This window comes from Emydura macquarii, unplaced genomic scaffold (assembly GCF_026122565.2).
Source record: "Emydura macquarii macquarii isolate MOO-44397 ecotype Brisbane River unplaced genomic scaffold, CSIRO-AGI_Emac_v2 contig_3343, whole genome shotgun sequence".
Classification (NCBI taxonomy): Eukaryota; Metazoa; Chordata; order Testudines; family Chelidae; genus Emydura; species Emydura macquarii.
Window position 1 is genome coordinate 1,289,763 of NW_027133480.1, and position 25,330 is coordinate 1,315,092.

The following is a 25,330-nucleotide window of genomic DNA, read 5'->3' on the forward strand; positions in this document are numbered from 1 at the left end:
CAGCAGAGGCTCTTAAATTTGACCCTCATTATGGGGTACACTTGATGCCCGTGCTGCTATCTGGCTGCATTGTATATTAAAAAGATGTGTTGCAAGGAAAAGGCTAGTGAAGAAGTTTTAATATTAGCTAGAAGTGGTAACTGGAATGATGCCTCAAATAGAAAGATTCTGTATGTTATTTTCTTAAAGCTGTTGCCAGCCACAAACACACAAACACAAAAACAAATCAGAATTCTCCTTAGAATATGGATACTAGAGAAGCCAACCCGCATTTTTGTTGTGCGTGACTCATTCCCATGACCTCTCTGACAAGGGCCTATTTATCAGCCCAACACAGATGGAAAAATGCTAGGCTGACTTTCTATGCATGCTCAGTGGAGTCCCCTCGATGCTATTCTTGGTAACATGATGCCATCTAATGCAATCCTGGTCCAGTTATAAATATGTCTCTTAACCTACAAAGGCCCATACGTGGGACACAGACCTGTAACGAGGGAGACAAAGTAAAGTGTAGGGCAGAGTGCTTAAAATGTGAGACCAATTTATATAGTATAAAAATAACCTCATTGTAACAAATCTATATTTCTGTTGTGCCAATGTTAGAATAATTGAGATAACAAGTTTATGTGGCAGAGAAGTAAATTTAGGCGAAAAATGAGGACTCTTCCTAACAATGCGAGAGAATTGCGAGGTATAATTATTGTGGAAATCTGGTAGCACTTTAGTTAAGGTTGCAAGTTAAGCAGCTAATGTAGCAAAGTTGCGGCTAAGATAACACGGTCATGTAACTAATTAATACGTTTTCAAACACAACTGACCTGTATACAGTTAGGTGCAGAGTCGTGTGAAAACTGGTAGCTAAAATATGTTATATGACATGTTTTTGAACAAGACATTTTCCCAGTCTACCCTGTAATACACCTGCAGTGTAAACTGCCTTCATTTATCTTGGGTGCAATCCAGAATTCACTGGGTGATGAAAGAATGCTGAATCACAATTTGGAGCTGAACTTTTCTGTGATTGATCAGATTTTTTTTTTCTTTTTGTTTATGGGCGGAAGGGAAGTTTGAGATAAAGCAGTCAGCCATTTTTAAATCCAAGGGAGTGGAGTAAAAGAGCCAGTCACTCTTTTTAAGGCAGGGTGACAGCAAAGGCTTGAACCTTGTCATAGACAGAGGCCTCACTTAGGGCTCTAGTGCCTTGTTTGGTTTGAAACAAATGGATTTTGATTTAACAAAGATATCACCATATGAAAACTATGTTTATTGAGCATGCACAGTACATATTTTCATTAAGCTTATAGTTTTCACTTGGCACACATCCTCTACACAGAGCACAGAGACTTTTCTCAGTTAAATTTTGATTTGTAACCAACATACTCTAGTTTGCGTATATTTCACTTACATAGACAATAACTGATTATGACAGGATTGTTGCTACACACATACTGGAAATGCTATGTATTTTTGCATAACACGACATTGAGCTATTTTAGAATGCATGACTTTCCAAATTTCCATATTTCCCATAGTGCGATTTGAGAATAAACTTTCCCAAGTTGTATTTTTCATTGATCCTGGAAATAGATTTGCAAATATTTTGATCTGCCTTTACAGTATAACTTCTAAGAAAATGTTTACAACTTAATATTATCTTAACGGCCATCACCAAAACATAAAAACATGTTTGGAAGGAATGCAGGACTAACTTTATGAATTTCAGTATTGTTTTTGTATGGTGCCAAATCATTTTTGACTCTTCTGATTTAATTTCAAATTGTGTGGCTGTATACTGCTCAGTGGTATGGCCTGCAGAGGTACAGTATGAATTATATTCAAGGTAGGATGACTTTTAATCAATATGATGGCACTATTATCTTGTTTAATTTGTATGATGGCAGTATTAAACATCAAATCAAGCAGTTTATTATGTCAAGAAAGATGAAGTATTGCAGAAATAAAATTTGCTTGACACCAGTTTTGTCTGTATTTCATTGCTGTGACAGGCCATCATGATTGGAGATGATATTGTGAATGATGTAGGAGGTGCCCAGCAGTGCGGTATGAGAGCTCTACAAGTACGAACAGGGAAGTACAGGTCAGTGCACATTATACACCTTACACTCCACACGGCTTGTCATGGAAAGAAGGAATATATCTGTAGAGTATGAATTGCTGTGTTACGTTTCTCTTCAGGTACAGATTGCTCCAATCTTTTTGTAACACTTTAAATTAAAAGGGAAAGAGGAATTATGGCATTGTGCCCAGTGCAGTTTCAAAATAGTGCTGCAAAGTGAGCGTGCCATACCTCATTTTCCCAGGGGCCTCCACCAGCTCTCCTCTAGTGGCTGCACAATTTTGCCATCAGTCTATGCAACCACTTTTTCAGCACAAATCTCTGCCTATACTATTGTTAGATTCTGGCAGACATTAGAATTTCCATGAGCTAAACACCCTTTGGACAAAATTGTGTGTGCACAAGTGGAAGTTGGGCCTTGGAGATCAGATCCACGTTAATTGATTATTAAAAAAAAAAAATCCTTTCTAGCGCACACATTCTTAATAAAACTTGTTTGTGTGTGAACAAAGGAGTCATCTGCAATACACACAACAGTCCTTTGTTTCTTTGATAAAGTCTGCCTTAGGTCTTATTGCTGTAAGTGAAAATGTTTGATGGGCTGTGTGAATTATTCTACACTTGATTTTGATATTTCACAAATTGCACCATTGCTCTTAAAGATGAGGATGCCCTGTCTGCTTGGCTGAATTCCACCACAACAGGTAATCCAAGTGCAAAATTTAAGGGGCCAGTCCTACTAGTTTCTGAGTTTCTTGTGCAGGATGCCAGAGCTCTCAACTTCCAGTGAGGCCAAGATGACAAAATCAGACCTAATATTAGCTCTTTTGTATTTTTTGGTGAGAAGTTACATTTGAAGCACACAGTAGTTCTGGATATTTCAAGTCTATCCAGATGCTATCTGTTGAAAGCATGCCCACCACAATCACAGGGCACCTCCATATATAGTATTCATATCTTTAGGCATTTATACCACACGCATCACTGAGGTATCTGGGATATGGTGGATTTTCTCTCACTTAGCACCCTGGCTGCCCACTGGTTGATGAGAGCAGGCTTTTGCAAACGGATCAAACTTAATTGTATGGACCCTGAATGCATTTTCTTTTGCTAGGCCCACCTGTGTATCTGGCTATGCTCCCTTTCCTTCGCTAAGTGATCCAAGTATCCAATATCTGTTTCATTTCCAAAATGTAATTTTGCTGAACCTGGAAATGCTGATGCAGCAAAATGAGATATTGCGATAGCATTCTTTCTGCCAGAGATAAGGAAGCGGGATGGACAGATGAATGAAATGGACCTGTATGAAATATGTTTGTTAATTTTCAAGGGAGTATGTTCCTCTGTCTCGATTTGGTTTGGATTAGCAAGGACACAGACTGTTGAAACCTAAATAGCATCTGCTCTCCCAATTCTTGTAACAGTTTGCAGGAAATAGGTAATTATGAGGTATGGTTTATTTTTATACTCACATTTTGAAGCATTAGTAAATAAAATCCCAAAATAATTTTTCTACCCATTTGAATAAATCTCTGTACAAAAAATTTTTTTTTGTATTACTCAGGTTATTGATCTATAATCTATAGAATCTCATTAATTTCCGTAGGGGAGTTTTTCAAAGTGACTTGTTTTTAACAGCTCATCTCTCATTGATATTGATGGAGATCAGCCTGTACCGCTTTGAAAATCTACATCTTAATGTCACACAGTCAGTTAGGGATATGTTTCCTGAAAAGAGAGCTACATTAGGATTGAAACACCAAACACCCTCTCTGAAGTGCTGAGAATTTCAATTTCTCAGCACCCCACAGGAGACCCTGGAATACAGCCTTTTGGATAGCTGAAAATAAAAATGGGAATATTGTTTTTTCACATGTCAGAAAGATATTTGCTTCTTTGAACTATGATTCACATAAATTCCAGCCATCAGAGAGTGGGCAGTTGCTCTGGATAGAAAAAGAATGTTTCCTTCTGTCCTTCTTTAAATTTCACATTAAAGTATGTGTTTGTTTCCTCCAAAATCATACACCATTATATGGGTATGAAAAATAGTGGCATCCCATTCTGAATTGAACACCTGGTGCTATTCCAATTGCTGTGCGTAGCAACCACCAATAAAATCAAACAATATGTCTTGTATACAAATAGATAAAGATACATTGGTTTCTCAATAAACCAATAAACTACTATTTTAATGTACGTGGAAAATAAATAAGAACACAATAGGAATCATGAAGGATTGGAGAAAAACAAATATTGAATGAAAACTGATAGGCAAGAAATTTTAAAAATAAAAGAAGAGCAAAATTATTCTGTGGTTGATTTAAAAACAGATTCCTAATACAGCCTAAAAACTTATGGTATGATGTTATTTCTGGATTCCATAATTGCACACAGATATATATCTTTTGCACGCAGATGTGTGCGACACACAAGTACCTCTAGATGGCGCCATTAGAACATATACTGTACTTCAGTACTTGATGTAACTAACGCTCTTTCCGTGAAAACTAAGACTGATTTTGCAAAATCAGCGTACACCATGAATGCTCTACTAGGATGTCATACTGCAGATTCTGGGTGTCAGCACAGTTGGCTTTCCAGAGATTTTACCCATGAAAGGTTTGCAACTCACCAAACTTGAGTTCATTCAGTGTGTCAGATAACCCCCTTTATGCCTCTGGTCGATGAACAGCTTTCTTCCATTTGAACCAGGAGATTGCTGGCTGCCCACAACAAAATGGAGGCAGAGTCAGGCTAAAAAGCTTGTGTGCCTTGGTATATAGAGCAAATGAGAGGAATTATGGATAGGAACTGTTTCAGTCGTGTTTCCCAACACACTGATGCATAAATGGGAATTAGACTATTCTCACAAGTTACCACATATATGGCAGTTTACTCTAGCATTCTGTAAGTCTGAGTAGTTCTACTGTACCCCCCAAGTCCCATTAGATCTATGGCATGATATGCTTACCCCTGAAGTACAGACATTCTGTCTCAGTTACATTGGCTTCAGGGCACCTCCACTGATTTCAGTAGGGTCACTCTGATTTACACCAAAGTTACTGGAGATCACTCTGCCTTAGGTAACCCAGGCCTGTCTTCAGTAATGTGTGTAGCTCTGTTGAATCCGGAAGGAGTTATGTCATGTGTAAATGAAGGGGAAACTGATCCAATGTTACCACTTTATTGAACTTTATAAACTATTTTTTTACTCTAGAAGAACCCAAGGATGTTAGTTTATTGAAGAAGCTAAGCTAGTTACCCACTGCTTGGTTAAACCCTGATATTGGAACATCTTTTATGTCAAAATACCTACATAAAAGTTTAAATATTGAAAAAATTGAAAGCCCCACATAGCGGCCAGGAAACTGAGTTTCAAACTGAAATGTCATGTTGGTCTTTTTAAAGGGCGAAATTTGTGCTTTGGTGCACAGTTACTATGGTGATGGGTGCCATATCAGAACTTAGATAGAGAAACTGGCTTTGTGGAAGGCATAGGAAAGCAGAAGGTGACTCAAGATCCATTGGGATCTTGGGATAATTGTGGAGGATGAAAGCCATTTGTATGAAGGTCTAACACTTCCAAGTATTTGCATGGGTCTGCTTCCTACCCTATAGCACCACTGCTCTTCTAGGAGCTATTCTCCCAAGAGGGCCTCAACAGAAGCTGTTTTCAGAGTGAGGATGGTTTACCATGTAAGAATGATGACAGGATCTGCATCATCTTACACAAGGGATGATGTCATGGTAAATGGCTCTTTCTTGGTTCTGCCCCTGCTGGATCTTCAAAGTTTAAGCCCCTCAGTCTACCTGTGGTGGTGCTTCCCTGCGATCAGGAAGACTGACCCACTGTTTCCTGCCTCCAGTGAATCTGATCAGCCTCCTCAGTATTAGAATTGACTTTCAAGCTCCAAATGCCAAACTCCTACTCTGTAGTCAAACCAGACACAGAGCAGGTCAGTCTGTAAAATGTAACAAATTCTAGCTGCATTATTTAGCTGTAATTTCTGTTTTCTCAGTTCTGAGGAGGGTGATGATGGGGACGGACCAAGGTATTATCTGGGAGGAATTCTTTTGAGTTGATATCAGTCACCCTGTTTTCTAGGGTGTAGGAGGAAGGTTTGGTTGGTTGAGTGGTTCAGTTTTATACGTGTGCCAAGTGATGCTGTGATGGGCCCATTGTTATCAGCTGTGAATCCCAGATGGAAAGTGGTAGTCAAACATTTGCCCTGACCTGCCACTGTCATCCCTTCTCAAATGATTTAATCCATCTGCCCACTTGTGGAGGAGTAGAGCTCTCTCTCTGCTATGATCTGGAGCATTTCAGGTGGACAATTGCTGCATCTTGCTGCTTTACAGAGTGTACCCACTCCCATGGCATTCTGGGATTTCATACGGACCTTCAGAGATTTCTGCCCATTGAAAATGGGCAAGAGGCTCAAAGACCAGATGGCCTATTTGGCGACAGGTGAAAAGGTTTGGGAAACCATCAGGAAGTATGCATTGTTGCTTGTTAACGATATAGGTGGAGAGCAAAGTTTTCTGTTCTGTTCACTAAGGGCTACCCAGTGTGGAGGTCAGGGCATGACCACAGAATTCCATATGGGGGGGGTGCGGGAACAACGTAGTGGTAGCTGGATTTTCACAGCTTGGAAGTCAGATGGTGTATTTACTGAATCTGGCATTCCTTAAGCAGTTTATATGAGAACATGTGTGAAATTTCCATAGCAGAGTCTTTATAGTGAACATGCGTGTAGTGTAATGAGGAACTCCTCTCCTGTGGAGGAAAATGGATATGTGCTAATTCCACTTGCAGCTAGTTGGCATCAACATCAAACTAATATTTCCAAGATAATAATTGATTCTGCAGCACTGCTTATTATCCTGATTCGTCTTTGTAGTGAGCAAGTTACAGCAGAGCCAGAAATGTACCCAGAGGCATTTTAAACTCTCTCTGCAGAAAGTCAGAAGCAGCATTCAGATGTATCAACATGTCAAATGTGCAAGTATTCTTGGCAGTGCAGAGGAATTACTGAGTCGCATTTTGTTTCAGTGATTGCTTTATAAATAGTGGGCTCTGGTTGAAATAAGCCTAACTACAAGGATTGCTTTGGTTGTGCAGAATATGCACAATCTTTAAGCTTTTATTATGTACTGAAATGTTGTAAAAGATTAACTGTTTGGGAGAGGTTTGGGTCAGAATTGCAGTGTCTTAATTTTGCAGTGCAGTGGATTGAAATGTTCACATAAGGTACATTGAAATGGGATCAGTGGAGGAAGAGACTAATGACTTCTAGTGGAATGATACAATGAGTGGGGTCTTTGTGGACTACATCAAAGTTCCCATTGCCCACCAGCAGCCTGCTGACAGAAGACTGCAGTATCATGTCCAAAATACATTATGGAACTACTCTGTGCAATACACTGGAAACAAAATAAGCCTGATGTATATAATTAATCTTTCACGGCAACTGATTTAACCTTTGCCAGCTAAAGTGCAACACTGTCCATGGAGCTTCCATGTTGCAGTAACCATGTGGTTGCAGTACGCATGTTCCATATTGCAGTAACCAGTGCTATTGCTGTTAACGGAGGTCCTGTAGCATTTACATTATCGAGCAACATTTTCAGAGTTCGTGATTGGGCAGCACAGCTTCATTCCAGGTTGAAACTGGCCATTCCGTTCTCAAGAGCTTAGCCCCAGAGCAAATTTAGCTGTTGTAATAATATTAAACAAAAAATTAGTATAACTGGTTTTATTAGATTACTGTCTCCCCAAATATTTTCCGCTTCTCAATTTCCAAACACGTAGTAGTTCTAGAGGCTTTTTAGTAGTCTCTACTGCCTGAGGATATTAAAAAAATGATTAGATAAAATTTTGTTAATTTGGGGGATGGGAAAATTCAGCTATTTATCTGGGAAATACTTATGATGTTACAAGAGAGATCCCAATCCTTGTGGCCAGACTGGGACTCAGGAGATCTGGTTTCTGTTCCCAGCCCTGCCACGGGCCTGCTGACTTTGGGTAAGTCACATAGCCTCTCTGTGCCTCAGTTTCCACATCTGTAAAATGGGGATAACAATACCAGCCTTCTTGTAAAGCGCTTTGGGGTCTGCAGCTGAAATGAGCTAGGTCAGAACTAGTTATTAAATTATTATTATTAAAAACAAAAAAGATTCAGCCAACCTTCTGGTAACTGGCTTGCCAGGAAAAAAATTGAGAGCAAGTAGTTAGAGTGAAGGTGGATGGAGATATCATTCTTTTAAAGATAATATTATAACCTAATTCAGAACGGTGGGGTGGCTTTTTATAATCAGATGCATAAAAAAATCAACCTAAATAATCAAGTGCATCTAAAAAATTAAAGTGCCCATCCATAAATAAATGTTTAGCTCTCAAAGCCCATTAAACAAAGGCACACTAATAGCAAGTGAAGTCCTGTGACACCCTGTACAACAAACAGTTACATTTTATTACCTTGTAGCAGGGCTGCCTGAAACAGGCCCACTGTTGCTATAACCTCAGTCTTGTTCACTGAGGCTATGTCTTCATTGAGGGCGGCAAATTCGCCGCCGTCAGGTCGACTTCTCTGGATCGACTGAGCAGTCAGTGAAGACCCGCTCAGTTGATCCAGTAATTGACATAATAAGACCACCTCCTCAAGTAGCGCAATGCAGTGAAGACGGCGCGCAGAAGAAAAGCAGAGACGTCGACGGGAGTTACGCAAGTTTTTTGCGTAGCTTGCGTAACTCTAGTCGACTGCCGCCGAATCTCGGAGGTAAGTGAAGACAAACCCAGAGTCACTGTGTCACTGACCACAGCCAATCATTAGTGTGCTCTCATTTTACGGGTTTTGATACAGGACAGTGGAACCCACTTACAGGAAACAAGTCTATAGAGAACCTCCACTTACAGTGAAGCAGAGAGAGAATCCTGAGTCATTTCAGGTCATGCTGATTAGACTTTCAATCCTCAGATAAGGGCTGTTCCAAACCTCATTGAAATCTATGGAAAGACTCCATAGTGATGTGTGTGCAAGGGGAAAAGGTGTATTTTAACCTATCAGCTAACACACGTTAACTACATGTGTTAAAAATTAGTATAGACAAGGCAAACGTAATTTTAACACATGTTGGCTGGTTGAGGTAAATTCTTGACCAGTGTCCTTAACACGTGTTAAAACTACAACTTGCCTTGTCTATGCTAGGATTTTAACACATTAAAACGTTAGTTAACATGTGAAAATACCTTTTTCTTCTAGTGAAGATGAGACCCCTTTTGGATCAGTTCCGTAGTGAACTTTCACTCAGTTTACAGTGAGTTTATATTGATCTAACCTTCTTGAACTGCAGCCATGATCACCTATCGGGATAGATATTTTTTGGTGAGTTCCAAGGGTATTATCCCCTCCTGCTTCCTCCTCAACTTGAGTAGATGAAGAGAAGAAAAGATGCTACTATCGTATGCGGAGGGTGTTGCGGTGGAAGGGGGCAGCTCTTTGACTCCTGAGTTTGCTGCAGCTGCTTTCATTTGAGAATGAAAATAGACTTTTCCAGAGCCCCTTCCTCCCACTAACTTCCAGAGCCCACAGAAACTGCATGTGGTAAAGTGATGGCCTGCCTCTACAACTCCTGGCGTGGGGAAGGGAATTTCTTCCCACATGGGCCTTCTCCAGTTACAGTTAAATATAGTTTATAATGAAGTGCTTTGTTTCAGGGCAGAATACCCACTAAAGTAACTAACAAACACACAACTTGTGGTAGATTTGCACCAGAAGTGAGACATGAGATTATTATTAATTCATTTATCCTGTGGTAGTTTTTTGAGACCCGCATTAGGGTCTCAGACCCAGTTCTGCTAGGTTCTGTACACGTGTTATAAGAAGACAGTCCTATACTAAAGAGATTATAATGTAAGCATATGATGAGACAAGAGACAGAGATTAACAAGTGGGGAATGGAGAGGGAGACAAGGTAGCAATATGATGGTATTGGTATAATAAGCAGCAGTCCCATCACACCCACTCCATAGCCATCGAGCAACTAACTTCTCCTTAGCAGCCCCAATTTAATAAATGGTCAGAGTTCAAGGATTTACACCAGGGAACAATTTTCATATCATGAATGAAAAAGAAGTAAGTGACCTGATCAGTTTCAGCTCTGCTACGTCCCTCCTTCCCCTTCCACAAAGGAGCTGTTTAACATGGACTATAGTGGTTTTAAAGGTTGCCTATAGCTGCCTAGTACTGGGATCCGAGGGAAAAAAATTACTCCAAAGCGTCACTCAGAAAGAACCAATAGGTCAAGGGACATGGGAGGACAGGGGGATAAAACCCAGTGGCTGAATGGAACTAGATTACTTAAAAACCACTTATTCTGAAAAGCATCCCAGCCTCAATTACCATTTTCTCCCTGTTCTGTTTTGTTCCTGTACTGTATCCCACCCAAATGTGCCCCTCTATAGCATAAACGCTTTCAAGCAGGGGCTAGTTGTTTGATTGGTGCTGTTCCTATATTTTATAGTGCTGTTTTTGCAACTACATAAATAATAATAGAGCTCTTTGGTAACTTCAGGTTCCCAAATGTGTGGTCAAACTAGTTTATATTTCTCCCCTCCCCACAAATGCATAATTCATGACAGGAGGGGAATTCTAGTGGTGGCTGAAATGGAAATGCATAATAAGAGGCATTCTGTTCAATGCTCTCCAAAGTTTCTCATGGAGTGTGTTCATGCCACTGCACAATACGCTGTGTAGAAAGAGAGACCCATTGCACCTCCAAAGAATCACCTACTCCAGACAGCACACTGAGCAGCCTCTCTGCCTCATGATGGATGGGTGAAGGTCTAATTGCTACTATAACACAAATTTTTCCTCCTGTGCAAGATTTAGTAATTCAGCCTTACGAGACAATGCAGGAAGTAGGCCTTTTTTGGTGGGGTGGGGGAGTTCGCCTTTTCTCAGTGCTAATATAGTGTTGCAGTAAAAAAAATTCCCCAGCAAAGTAGTTATGGGGGTTAATCGTACATTACACGGTTTCTCAACACTTGTCATTTGCAGTGTGCCAAAAATATTAGCCAGCTCAACATTTGACAGCAGTGATGAATGTCACTACCAATAACTAAATATTTTGTTTCCGTAAAAATGCTAATGAGTGTGTTGAAATGTGCTTCAGAAGTAGCAGGGCTGAGACAGCTGCACAACTGTGGTTTCACTAAGACTCAGGTTCCTCCTCTCTGTGTTTTTCTCCCTATGTTAAATGTCATATCTGGCTTCTTTGGTCTGTATGATAATTGAGCAATGGCTTTCTGCAAATGGCATGGCAGGGAAGGATCTGATTTAGACTTGGATAGTCTGATAAAACTGAAGCATTTATTTTTTTTAAAAAAATGGGCTAAATTCATCACTAGTTTAACTCCATTGAAATAAGCAACTCAGTACCTAAAACTTTAATCTTTCTTCTGGTTTACACTCTTCTTGTATTACGGGAATGCCTAGAACCAGTCATGGACCAGGACTTTAGTGCTAAGCAAACACAAGTAAAGAACAGAAAGATGGTTCTTGCCCCAAACAGCTTACAACCTAAGTAAAGTTCTTGCAGTAAAATTCACGCAGTTTGACCCAAAATAACTGTGATGGCTAATTTCAGTTGCCTAATAACAGCGGACTTCTCTTCCAGTTGATGGGCAGATATCACAGTGGATTTATCTAATGAAGCAAGTCCCCTATCTGGTGACTGGACTTACTGGATTTGTATCATACACATGTATTGCACTTGAGACTCAAATTAGGATCCAAAGTTTTCATAAACATCTCTATTAGGTGACCCTAAAGGGAGCTTCCATCTGACCAGCCAATAGGATCTATGTTACGGTAGAAACCATTTGGCCTGTTTTACAGACTGTTGTAACCCTGTAGGTTGATAGGGAGCCCAGTATTCAAATGTGGGGGCCTGAGTGAGCCCATCCCTGTCCAAATTTGTGATACCCAAATTGGCACTTTGCTTGTCCGAATGTTGAACTGGTTGCCCTAATTTAGAAACCTACATTTGAAAACTCGGCTCACAGTCTTCTGCGCCAAAGTCACTGGTGTAACAGAGAGTAAAAGTTGGTTCTCTGCGTGTAGAAGATATGAGTCAGTTATCATTGCCTGTGTCTTTCATGCTTGCTGTGAATGAGTGGCCGCCTCAGTGCCCTCATGTTGGTGTCTGGGCAGCCCTGCTGAGAGCCCTTTACCTCACTTTCCCTTTGGGAGTATATTAATAGCACTTTTTGTGGTGTTAATTTATTACCAAAAATCCCACTACCATCAATCCGAATCCCTCCAGCAAAGTCCAAATAATGCATTATTCCCAACAGTCCAGCACCCAGTGGGGCTCCAGCGTGACTCACCACGCCCCACCCCAACTCGCATGTACGGTTCTGGGGTCTCTCATCACACCTTGCCCCAGGCCCTCTAGCTGGGGTGCTTCTCTATCTTGTTTCCTTCCCTGGTGTAGTTCCGGTTGCTTGAAGACATCAGTGGGCTTGCCACTCCCTCCATCATTCCCCAGCCTTCTCCGGCTCAGAGAGCCAGCAGGCATCTTCCTGTGCTGCTGTCAGCCTTCAGCTCTCTCTGGCTATGGTTCTCTGGCCTGAGGAAGTTTGCAGGTGATCCCCCATCTGCCTTCAGCTTTCACTTGTCTGCTTGGGTTCCACACTGCTCACTAGAAAACTCTCACTGCTTCCCCCTTCAGGAGCATCCCCTCCCTGAAACTCCCAGCCCAGCTCTACCCTGCTTCTTAGCTCCCACTCTCTCTTTTATAACTCCCAGGGACAACCTTGTCCTCCGCAAACTAAGCAAACTGCAGCAAACTAAGGCATACCTGGACTGGAACAGGAGTGCTGGGCCCAGCTTCATTTAAGGGGCCAGCTACCCTGTTACACTTACAAAGAGCACCCTTTCTAAAGCAGGGTTGAGGATGCTGAAGGCATGATGAGAGGGGAAGGGGGAGTATTTATATTAAAGTTGCCTCTCCAGTCCATGGCTTGAGTAACATTTCATTTCCTTACAAAGACTTTACACCCTTACCTCACAGACAGATCAACAGAAAGTTAAAAGAATATTAACAGTCAAGTGGTGGGTTAAGTATACTGCTGTTACTGTGAAATTACAATCACTTCATACGCCAGCACTTCTTTTGTGTGGCCTGGCAAGAATGACAAATAATTGGGAGAAATGAGGAACAAAAGAGGATTGAGTAAGAGAGTTTGACTGAGGAACAGAATTCTCCACTCTACCCCACCCCCAGTTTAATGTAATGCGTTGGATTGGAACTGATGAAGATGTCTGTGGCTGACATTCTCTGTTGATACCCAGGAGCACGAGTTGCACCATAACAATTACGATGATAGGTCATCATGGTTTCCACCCATTGTCAAGCAACTGCATTTGGTTATATCTCAACCTTGTCATTTGTGATTTGCCAGAAGATTAGCTAATTCAGAATTTATGGACAGTGCTTTTGAATGAGCTCTTTGGGATACGCAGTGGTGGCCATCGTTTACATCCAAGCCGTTTGCTTCCCTAAAAATCACAATTAGTTTGCTGACATAAAACAGAGGATTCTGAGCCCCAGCTGACTAGACATTGTGACACATTACACAAATAGTTACACATTGTAACTTCTTCCTGATTGTCTCATCTTTAGAAATTACCTTTCATTTCACTGACCATGTGTCCTTTTAAAAGGGGGACAAGCTGGGTGAGGTAATATCTTTCATTGAACCAACTTCAGTTGGTGAGAGAGACAAGCATTTGAGCTTACACAAAATTCTTAAACAGTCTAGGTTGTTATGCCTTGAGATGGGTCTAATATTTGAATAGTGTTCCCAGATGGTAGGCATATTGCTGTCCTAAAATTATTTACAGTGTGTACTGCTTATGAGCTTATTTTGGGGCAATCCCTTGAGTGAACACATAACACATATGCCTAAATTACCTTCCAATGACTGTGCATCTAAGTTATCTGAAATTGGACTTTTACACTAAAGAGTTTTATCCTCTCTCAACTAAACTGAATTGGTTCTGTTCATTCCTGAACTAACTCCATTCATTTCAAGAGGATGAATTTGGCCAAGTGTCTTACATGCTCTTTTCACTATGACAATGACTATTTTCATATCACAACCATGCTTATGTTGTTCTTCCCTGGCCAGTTTTCAGTACAACATTAAATATGGATAAATGAAGACTCATCAATATTTGTCTGTTTGGTTCCTCCTTCCCTCCCCCACCCATGCAACAGCATGCATGTAAAACAGCAAGAGAATATGTGACAGGGCTGTACACAAGAAAAATGCAGTCGTAGTTCATGACAGTGCAGTGTTGCAAGTGGGAGTTACTTTAATGTGGAAACAAAGAACCTGGAATAGGGGAAGCAAAATAGTTTGATTAATAATTTGGGCATCTCCATATAGCATTTATATAGTGCCTTTATGTGTTCAAAGCCAAGTGTAGACATTTAGCTGATTTTTCTAATGGAGTAACAAAGTGGTGTTATGTAGTCTACATGAAATTACTATGAGGTGGGTGCACAAATTATTGAAAGACTCTACTCAAAGAATAAGTATCAGTGGTTCACTGGGTTTATCTAGTGCGGTCCTGAAGGGCCAGTGGTGGGTCCAGTATTATTTAATATTTTCATTAATGATTTGGATAATGGAGTGGAGAATATGCTTATAAAATATGCAGATGATACCAAGCTGAGAAGGGTTGCAAACACTTTGGAGGGCAAAATTAAAATTCAAAATGATCTTAACAAATTAGAGAATTGGTCTGAAATCAACAAGAAGAAATTCAGTAAAGACAGGTGCAAAGTGCTACACTTAAGAAGAAAAAATTGAAAGCACAACTACAAATGGGGAATAACTGGCTAGGTAGTAATATTGCTGAAAAGGATCTGGGGGTTACAATGAATTACAAATTGACTGAGTCAACAATGTGATGCAGTTGGAGAAAAACCTAATTTTCTGGGGTGTATTGACAGAAGTGTCATATGTAAAACACAAGAGATCATTGTCCCACTCTACTTAGAATTGGTGAGGTCTCAGCTGGAGTACTGTGTCCAGTTCTGGGCTCCACACTTTAAGAAGGATGTGGATATATTGGAGAGACTCCAGAGAAGAGCAACAAAAATGATAAATGGTTTAGTAACCCTGACCTATGAGAAAAGGTTAAAAAAAACTTGGCATACGTAGACTTGAGAAAAGAAGACTGAGGGGGAAACTGATCTGTTTTCAGATATGTTTAGAGGTGTCATAAAGAGAATGATGATCAATTGTTCTCCACGTTCCCTTGAGGTAGGATAAGAAGTAATGGGCTTACTTTGCACTAAATTCTGGACGAGGCTTCCAAGGATGGTTGTGGAATCCCCATCGTTGCAGGTTTTTAAGAAAGGTTGGACAAACACCTGTCAGGGATGATCTCGGTTTATTTGATCCTGTCTCAGCATAATGAGCCGGACTTGATGACCTCTTGAAGTCCCTTTCAGTCCTAATCATTTCTATCCCCTTTTTATAGATGGGAAAACTGAGGAAAGAGTGACCTTTTCCAATGCCACACAGCTAGTTGGTGACAAAGAGCAGTAGGGTCAATATCAAGTGGGTAAACTTTCAAGATTTTGAGAGCATCAGATCTCTTTAAGCCCCAAACTCAGGCTCCACATTGTACAGTGCACTTCACACATTGCTGCCGACATGGTCCTAAAAGAGGCCTCCCCCTGGAGGCTGCCAATTTCCAGTTTATATCTGGCGCGATGCATTTCCCACGGTGTGAATTTCCAGAGTGCTGCACTCAGCATAATGCCGCCAGCAGAAGATTCTAAAATGCCAGATCAAATTCAAACTGTTATTTTGGATTTACAGTCTCGGTTGATAGATGGTGGGAGCTTGAAGTGTTTCTCTTCACCATGTGAACTGTCTGTGTGCTGCGCTCAGCAAAGCAGCTGCAGCCTTCCTTTAAAAGAAGCTCCTGGGCTGTGGAGCACTGTTACCTGCTACAAAGTGAAGCTTTGTTTGAACTATGACAGACATTTGCAGTTGAATAATATGACCGTTTTGCTCAGCCATTGGCTGCAGGAGACTGAAATCAGGCCTAAAAATAGGAGAATGTTTAAAGTGTCTGACCCTGAAGTGAAAAATTTTCACTCATAACCTAACCTGGCGTCCGCCCAAGATTACATCATCTGGAGGGGAAGTTGGAAAAGCTTTCAGAATGATGCTTTCTGTGAAGGAACTCTAAACAGTTGTGTCAGCTAATAATCATGCAACACATTTGCAATGATCATGAATCAAGAAAGGAAGGGAAAAGGGAATGAAGGAGAGAAGAGACAGAGGAAGGAGATGGAAGAAATGAGTAAGAAAAAGGGTTTTAGGAGCATCCATTATGCTTATTCCAAGAGGATGGATTCAGGCCCACACTGCAGTACCTTTGCATCATTCCAGTTGGGCAAAGGAACCATAAAGCTCAGAATTCCTGTAGCAGGTGAGAATCATCTGCTGGTGTAGTTAATAACTGGTTATGTAGTCCTGCATTCCCTAGCATATAGGTGGGAGTGTTGTGGGATGTCTGTTGTGCTTTGGTGATCTCTGCCCAGCTTGACAGCACCTCAGCTGGTGTTACAAGTCACCACAACTTAAAGCAACCTAGAGCCTGCTCAAAGGTTGCCAGGGATCAGGGGAGCACAAAGATGTCTTCAAGCCACTTGGCTTCTCCTCAACTGTGCCAAACACAGCTCTGGTGTAACTAAGGATCTACTTCTAACAATAAGCTTTGAGTAAACCTTGGAATAAAGAGCTTTCTTACTCTTTGCTTTAGTCATTCTTTGTGAATGTCTTTAACGTAGTGTTCAGAACAGGAGCCAGATAGACAGCCCGGGAGACTGAAAAGCAGGGGGGGATTGATTTTAAATCAAGGTGATTTAAATCAAGTTTCCCACTGATACTTCTTCACATGTTTCTTAAACAATGGTGCAAATCTGATCACTAAAACATGTTAATTTACAACTCAATACAGCATTTTACAGCATCTTTGTGTAATTTTTTAGATAACTTGATTTTTATTAATTTAGGAATAGGAAATAGTACATAATTCTCATTAGGAAATTAGGAAATAGTACATAATTCTCATTAGGAGTGGTAAGAATTAGGAAATAGGAAATTAGGAAATAGTACATAATTAGGAAATAGTACATAATTCTCATTAGGAATGGTAAGAACTAAATCACACACACAAACACAATTGCACTTATATTTTATTAAACTAAATCTTAAATATGATATAAATGTTTCACATTTGCAATTGCAGCGATCTCTGAGTTGCTGGCTGATGGCTGTCCTTAAACTTTTTTTTTTTAATTTTTATTTTCAGAGTTTATTAACTCTAACAGATAAGTCATCACAACACTAAACTTCTACAACTAGCTCTCATCTTCCCCACTCCCACTCTCATTTTTATTCATAGACTGAAACAGAAATACGAGTTTTCCTGCTTTTTCAACTCCCAGTCGATTTCTTAGCTTTGAGTGAATAACACCAAATAATGAAAATATTCTCTCTGTGCCTGCAGAGGATGCTACTGCTGTGAAAAGTTGGCTTAGCAACTGAAGAAACTCTGTTTCAAGGTGCCTGGCTAATGATTTCCACCAATTCAGGGGAGTGACTTTGTTCAAAACATCATCAGTAAACATGTATTGTTTAAATGGTTCTGCTCCAGCCCTGAAATTTATTATGACTGGCATAACTGAGGAGTGATTTTGAGATGCCCATGTCATGGCAGCAGCAGCATCTTCAGAAGTTAGGCATCTACCTTTATATCTGGGGTCAAGAATGTTTGCAAGAAAATGAGGTGGAGTTAGTGCTTGATCCATTCGCTTCTTTATTGCCTGCAGTTTAATTTTCTGGTGAGGTATTTCTTTCTTCAATGTCTCTTGAAGAGCCTTCCAAATTTTGACAGCATCAACAATGCAGCAATAGTTTGTCTGAAGTTTGTGTAAGGCTATGGATATAGGCTTCAGTATACTGAACATATCCTCTACATTCCTCTTTAATCCAATGATAGATACTTTGGATGAGATACTTCCATTTATTTTATCACGGGTCTCTTCACAAAGTTTTACGAGAATAGGCCAGTTCTTAATAAGTTGTTCAAAACAGTGAACCACAGAATTCCATCAAACATCTTGAGGGAGAATTAGTTTGGATCCTCCTGCTCTCTTCAGTGAAGCTGAAGCAAAATGGTTGTTACAGAAATATTTTGCAACTTCAACAACATTTTCTTTTATTCCTGGAGAAGACGTACTTAAGTCTTTGGCTAAAAGATGCATTAAATGGGCACTGCAGCCATGTTATTAAGGAGCATCCTTCCGTTTCTTCTTCTAAGTATCTTCTCATCTTTGCCACATTTACAGCATTGTCTGTGACAAAACTGCGCACGTGACAGCTGACAATGATGTTTCATTCTTGCAACTAGGTCCTGCATCTCCTTCTTGCACTGCTTACCCTTGACACTTTTTCCTTTTTTACCCAAGAAAGGAATTTCTTCAAAATATTCCCAGATAGGGTTTCTCTTACGCCCAGAAGCCATGACAGTTTTTCCTGTGGCAAAAGTGTGGGGGAATATAGGAAGCTGTGTGTATACTGAATAACGTCTTCCCTTTTTCTTTCCAGTCCACTCCACTGTTCCTTTCTACTCTGCCTCCGTCTTTTTTTTCTGTCTTTAAGACAGTGTCTTGACTAACTCCTCTGCCTTGCTTGGCCCAGCTCCACCACCACATAAGCACAGAACAACAACATTCTTATCCAGCCTGTGTCTTTCTTTGCACATGTGACTTTAGTCTGCTGAGAAACTGAAACAGAAACTGAAAGCCCAGAACTTTCAAGAAGCAAGAGCTGGTAGCTAGGCTGGACTAGAACCATTAATTCATTTTTATGAGACTGTAAGTGTAGGTTTAGCATGTTTATGATGAGATTTAATTGTAACTGTTGTTTTTTTTAAACGAGAGAAATTTAGTATTTTATTGATGATTTAAATAAAAAAAATCATTGATTTTTATCTACCCTGCTGAAAAGATATGGCATAGGCAGGGCAAACTTACTGGCCCTGGGCTTATCCTAGTGTGCATCACCCAGGGCAGCACTCTTAGGGGGTGAGAAGCTGGTTCCTTTTCCTTGCCCACTTAGGCCTCGGCTTCTGGGCTGAGAATGCCCCCACACCCCGTCAACTTTTGTAGCCTTTCCGTTAGCAAATGGACTGGGCTTTCCAGCTTGTTTCATCAAGCATCTGTCAGATGCTAATGACCATCACTTGCTACTAACCAGGGCCAGATTGAAACCAGTAACCTGAAGGTGAAAAGTTCTGTGTTTTATTACCAACCTTTGGAACCCTCCAGGCCCTAGTCTGTCAGAGTATAACATGGAAACCTCGACGCTGCTCCTTCTCTGGGGTGGAGACTGACTCTTTATTTACCCTTTCTAATTTTCACTGTTAGAAAGTGAACTCCAGCCTTCTCCATAGTGGCCCCTGGAGAAATAAAAAAGAGCGCCTGTTTGAGGGTAATACACTGGGCTGTATGCTATAGCACTGAGAAAATATTACAGGTGCTCTCTTTCTAGCCCTTATGGATAGAGAGGAAGGATTTCCCTGTGGTGAGGGCATTCCTCTAGGACTTGGGAGGCCTGAGTTCAAGTCCCTGCTTTGTCAAAGACTTCCTCTGTGACCTTGGGCAAGTCACTTAGCCTTTCTAGGCATCAGTTCTACATCTGTAAAAGAAGGATAACAGCACTTCCCTACCTCATAGGGGTGTTGTGAAGATAAATACATAAAAACCTGTGAGCTGCTCAGGTACTGTGGTCATGCAGGCCATAGAAGTACCTAAGATAGCTAGATACTAGATCATCTGGGAACCCCTTCTGTGCTCTGATATTTGAGTCAGGAGAGAAACTCAGCTAGCTCAGACTATCAGAGACTCATTCAAAATCTGAGTTCCAGGAGCATGAATGGATCTTGATTTGCTCATTTAAATCTGACCCAAATGTTTCCTGAACCTAGTTCTCCAGATGTATTTGTCTAGCTTCATTTTTATAGCCGTAGCATACAAAGGAGTTAGTGAGCACTTTCCTCCGAAATCAGTAGGTCAGGCTCACAGACTTCTTCCCATCAGATGCCATTCTTGGAATCCTTTATGGTTTTTTTCCCCTAACAAGAAAGCCTTTACTCTGTCTGTTGTCAGGGAGTGCTGAATAGACCACCCTGCATATTGTGGAGCCTTCGAAGTGGAGGTAGGCCACTTATTTAATTGGGAGTCTCCATTAGCCATTTTTCCTTACACCTTCTAAATTCTCATTACATATTTATACTGTTGTTATAGCAAGAATACCCCAAGCACAGTCCAGAAACCAAATTCTGTCCAGACTCAGAATGTGGCTAAAAAGCTACTTACAAACACAAAATAAGAGCAAATTTTGATCAAGTGCAGGTTTTTATTATTAGTTATTTCACACAAACAAATTCTTGTCACATGCAGGTTAGAACCCATCTGGTAGTGAAACCCAAGTACAACTGAATACTCTTCACTTCGTCAGTCCCCTTATTAGGATTTAACTGGCTGATCATGAGAATGTTCCTGGTGGGTATTGACCCCAGGAGGTGTCTCAGGGATGTCTGACTGGCCTTGGCTGAGCCAATTCATGATGGCAGATGTGCTATTCCATGGAGGGTCAGGAATTGACTCCACATGGTCCATTCTAACTAGTCCACAGAGATGCCAAGAAATCAGGAAAGTGAGGAAAAGTGTTTTTTTAAGGGCAGACTCCTTGAGGGCCAAGACTGAAGTGCAGGAGTGAAAGGGGATTGGCACTCGGGACATTTGAATAGTAGCAGATCAGTGGCTGTTGAATATCGGAGCTGAGTGAAAGTTGTCAATTTCACTTTTCAGGGTATCTGTAAACTTTTCCTCTGGTTTTGCTTCATGCTTCCCACCTCTAGACATTTGCTTTGAGTTTCTGGGATTAAACAAAGTCAAAATCTCAAAGTGAAGCTTAGTCAAAACCTCTATGTTTCATCTGGTTTTGTGTTAAACAAACCATTTGAAACTGCCCTCTTTAATAGAGAGAGAATTTCTTTATTCACAAGTGAATTGTAGGATTTTTTTAAAGCTTTTGTTCCTCAATACCTTTTACTAGGACAATGTAACATGAATAATTGTGTGAAAAGCAGGGATGTAAACCTTAACAGCTGAAATAAATCCAGTGCAATACATTAATGCTTGCCACAGGTCAGCTGCTCAAGTGCAGACCCCTAGTTTCATGGGGCATTAATGGAACTGACATAAACGAATGAAGTTCACATCATAGATGAGTAGGATTTTATTCCTGCAGACATAGCTTTTATTTCCCCTGTTTTAGATGTTCCGGGAGGCATCCTGTTTCCCTGCCATCTTATATTCATATCATTTTAATATAGCCTCTAAATAGAAAGAGTTTACCTTTACCAAACCAGACAAGCATTTGATTAATGCAATCCGTCTCATGGAACTGTTGACATGACTAATATCCCTGTGTTCAACAATCTCCCATGCCTATATTTCATCATAAAATTCTTTATACATATTGCATCCAAAAAAATTACACTAAAAGAATATTAAGTTTGCAAAGTCAAGCACTTACAAGTTGCCCGTATGACATTAATTCATCCCCTTTGTGTGGTATACATTATGAGACAGTCTTTAATTAGATGATCCTATACTAATTTTCCCACAGAATCCCTGTCTCATTCAGTGCACGGAATAGATGGTGCTCACTGAATGGTTAGCTATTCAATATCATTTTTTATCCTCACCGTTCAGTATATGGCTCCAGGCTGTACTTACTACACACCATCCAAACCCTGCCCTGAATACAGAATTATTAATTTCCTTCTGGGCTTTTCTTTGGTGCTCTCATCCCAGTAATATAAATCTAAACAAATATTAATACATTTATTTACACAACATCCCTGTGAGGTGAGGGGCTGTATTATCCTCATACAAATGGGGAACCGAGGCACAGAGATTAAAACCAAAATTGTCAAATGTGCCAAAGAATTTTAGGTAACCACAGTGAGACACCTGGGACCTGATTTTTCAGAGTATGTAGCATTATATAGCATTTTGTATGTTGAAAGCCCAGCTCCCATTGACTTCAGTTGCAGTTGTGAATGCTCAGCACTTTTGCAGATCAGGCCACAGGTATCTCAAGTTGGGCACCCAGAAAATGGGGTATGCACAATTAGGGGAAATGTTTGGTTTAAGTGACTTGCCTAGAATCACAATGAAACTCTGTGGCAAAGGCAAGGATAGCATCCAATTCTCCAGACAGCATTCAACTGCCTCATTCAACGCATACTTTTCAAATTCTGCAACAGATGAGGCAGGGCACCTACAGACAAGAGCCGTCTTTACTACACAAGCCTGATTCATTCCCAGAGCAGGCTATCCTATACACGGAGAGAGGCCGGGGTTGTATGGAAAAAAATAGAATGTGATCATGTAATTAAAGATTGTGTAATAATGCATGTGCTTGCTGAGTGGTTTCCAGGATAATCAGATGGACACAGTGAGATTCTTGCTGGACTTCATGGAGTCTGGTTGTAGAAATCTCCACTTGCAGGTGGAGAGGAGAGGGTTAAGAAGGTCAGCGGCTGTTTGCAAATATTGTTCTGGTTATGATGGAAAAGCTTTATCAAAGGAAAGGTTTGCTACATGACTAAAGGTGGTCAGAGTGAACACAATCTCTTTCGAACATGTATATGTTACATACACTGCAACAGAGATACATGTACCTCTGGGGAGGAGAAAGGTAACTACCTGGGCGCCAGTAGTGGGGCAAGCAGACAAATTTTGACCAAAAATTTTGAAGCCAAATCCTACTTGTACAAAATGGGCACAATTACTTTAGCTGAAAGAAAAACCAGTCTGAATTTAAATGAGCCTAATTAAAGTGGCTTTTCCCATAAACAGAGTTAAGCTGGCAATCACACAGCCTAGGCTAAATGAAGTGATTTGTGCAATTGCAATCTTTTGTATTTGTATGGTGGTTTTCTCTTACAATAGTCTCTATTGGGTATTGATAGGATTTTATGGTATATTAATATCACATATACGTTATGTTATTTTGTGGTCAGAAATATAGGGCTATTGTTAATCCATTATTGTTAAATGGGTGAAGCTTAATGGATTTCAGGGGAGCTATGCTGATATACACCTGCTATTGATGTGGTCCATTGGATGTCTGCAAATAGCTAAACAAGTGTAGGGGAAAAATTCTTTATCCTCCCATCTGGAACACATTGTATCCATCAGGACAAGGAGATGCATTTGTGAAACTGAACGCTCCATTTATCAATGTATGAGCTATTGAAAGACGGTATATATCCTAGATAATTATAACGAAGGTTAGCCTTCTTGGAATGGAAAAGTAGTGACAATTGCAGTTTTCCCAAATCCCCCAGAATTTACTGTTTGTTTATCTAATACTCTGGATGTGTATTCCTGTGACGGAGGATTTATGTAGGTACAGTTTAGCAATCTAAATATGTGAGAGTTTGTCCACAGAATCTCTTGGCTGCTTTGGGTATTTTCCTTGTCACTGCTCACAACAACCGTGGGAACACAGAATGCTACAGAGAGTGCAGTGGAAGTACTCAGATTGTAGTCAGAAAAATAAGACTGAATTTTGAGTAACCCCAAATAATCCCCTTCTGGTTGTTTTTAGTAGGAAGTACCAGTGCTGTTTGAGCAGCTTTAACTGAAAGCCCAGTTGGACTCTGTCATGGGACGGGGCTGGGAGAAGAAAACTCCTCACATCTTCCCTCCAGCAGCCTCCTCTGGTTTCTTTCCCCTGGCGGTGTTTATGTGTGTGTGAAATATGTGCAGAGGGTCCCCTCTGCAGGGATATCGAGGAGATCACTTTATGCCAGCAAATGGATTCCTGAATTAGAGAAAGATTCACTGTGGTTTCCTTATGGCAACCCACATTTATTTGTGGGCTCTTGTATTTACTTGCTGGAAGGAAAATAACTTCAGTATGCAACACAGTCCGTGTTAGTTTTAAAAAAGGGAAGTGGCTGTCATGTACCATCTTTAAAAAAATGAAGTGAGCCAAAATGACAGTGCTTCTGCACTGGGAGTCCTTTTGCCACCATCATTGAATGTTCAAGGAAAATGCCCCCAGATTGTTCAGCCCAGCAGTGGAGCACTTGTATCCCTCATGATTTGTTTTGTTGTTTATTTTTTGTATGTTTTTAACTGCTTGGCATTTCTGAGCTTGTTGTTGACATATTGTGTTTGTCAAGTTCCAACCATCTGTATTCAGAAGACACTCTGCTCCTTAGTATAATTTTTCTACCATGTCCTTTCTGAAATCCTCATCTTGTCCGTTTAAACAGTATATCCTTGATTTCAACTTCTCTTGTCTTTATTGATTGTTAGTGCATTTACATGGATAACAAGATTATACAGTTATAATAATTATGGATTTAAAAAACAAAAACAAAGGTGAAATGCTGGCCCCATTAAAGTCAATGACAAAATTCCCATTGATTTCAGAGGAACCAATCTATTTCAAGTGTTTTGGAAGCAATACAGGCCCCCTTTGCGTCCTCAGTGCTAACCCAGTATTGTTGTATGCAGTATATTTGTAGCCATGTCGGTCCCAGGATATTACAGAGACAAGGTGGGTGAGGTAATATCTTTTATTGGACCAGCTCTGTTGGTCTCTCTCTCTCTCTCACCAGCAGAAGTCAGTTCAATAAAAGATGGTATCTCACCCATCTGGTCTCTGAACCAGTATTGAAGCAGTTTGGAAACAAGTTTATAACCCCTTATTCTTGGCTCTCCCACTGGCCATGCTTGTCACCCAGATGATTGCCTTTAGCTCTTCTGCTTCCATTTAAGTCATATAGCTCTTGGCCACTGAGGTCAGTGGGAGCAGGCCAGGCATTAGGCTCAGAATGTTTTGTGGTTTATTAGTGGATATGAATGCTCCTTACTTTGTGAACTTTGACATGGTTAGACTGAGCAGAAGGAGTGAGTGAATGCCCTTTTGCGAGACAGAGATGGCATTTTACATGCTGTAATTACAACTGGTTGAGGAAACGTTGGGACACAAACATAAAATGCAATTTGCATGAGCCCTTTGGTGCTGCCAGTTCTGTGCTCCACTGCTGAATGATGCTG

General features: G+C 40.5%; 1 protein-coding gene across 4 annotated transcripts in view; it reads left to right on the forward strand.

The window, feature by feature from the left end:
* Positions 1–25,330, forward strand: part of LHPP (phospholysine phosphohistidine inorganic pyrophosphate phosphatase) — a 160,920-nt gene that overhangs the window by 46,411 nt on the left and 89,179 nt on the right. For 3 of the 4 annotated variants that reach the window (XM_067533444.1, XM_067533448.1, XM_067533447.1), the window contains exon 6: positions 2,007–2,098. In XM_067533444.1, coding sequence (XP_067389545.1) covers positions 2,007–2,098 — 92 coding nt within the window. Of the gene's footprint in view, positions 1–2,006; positions 2,099–3,191; positions 3,390–25,330 lie in introns of those variants that run through there. The other variant, XM_067533445.1, reaches the window with a different exon arrangement.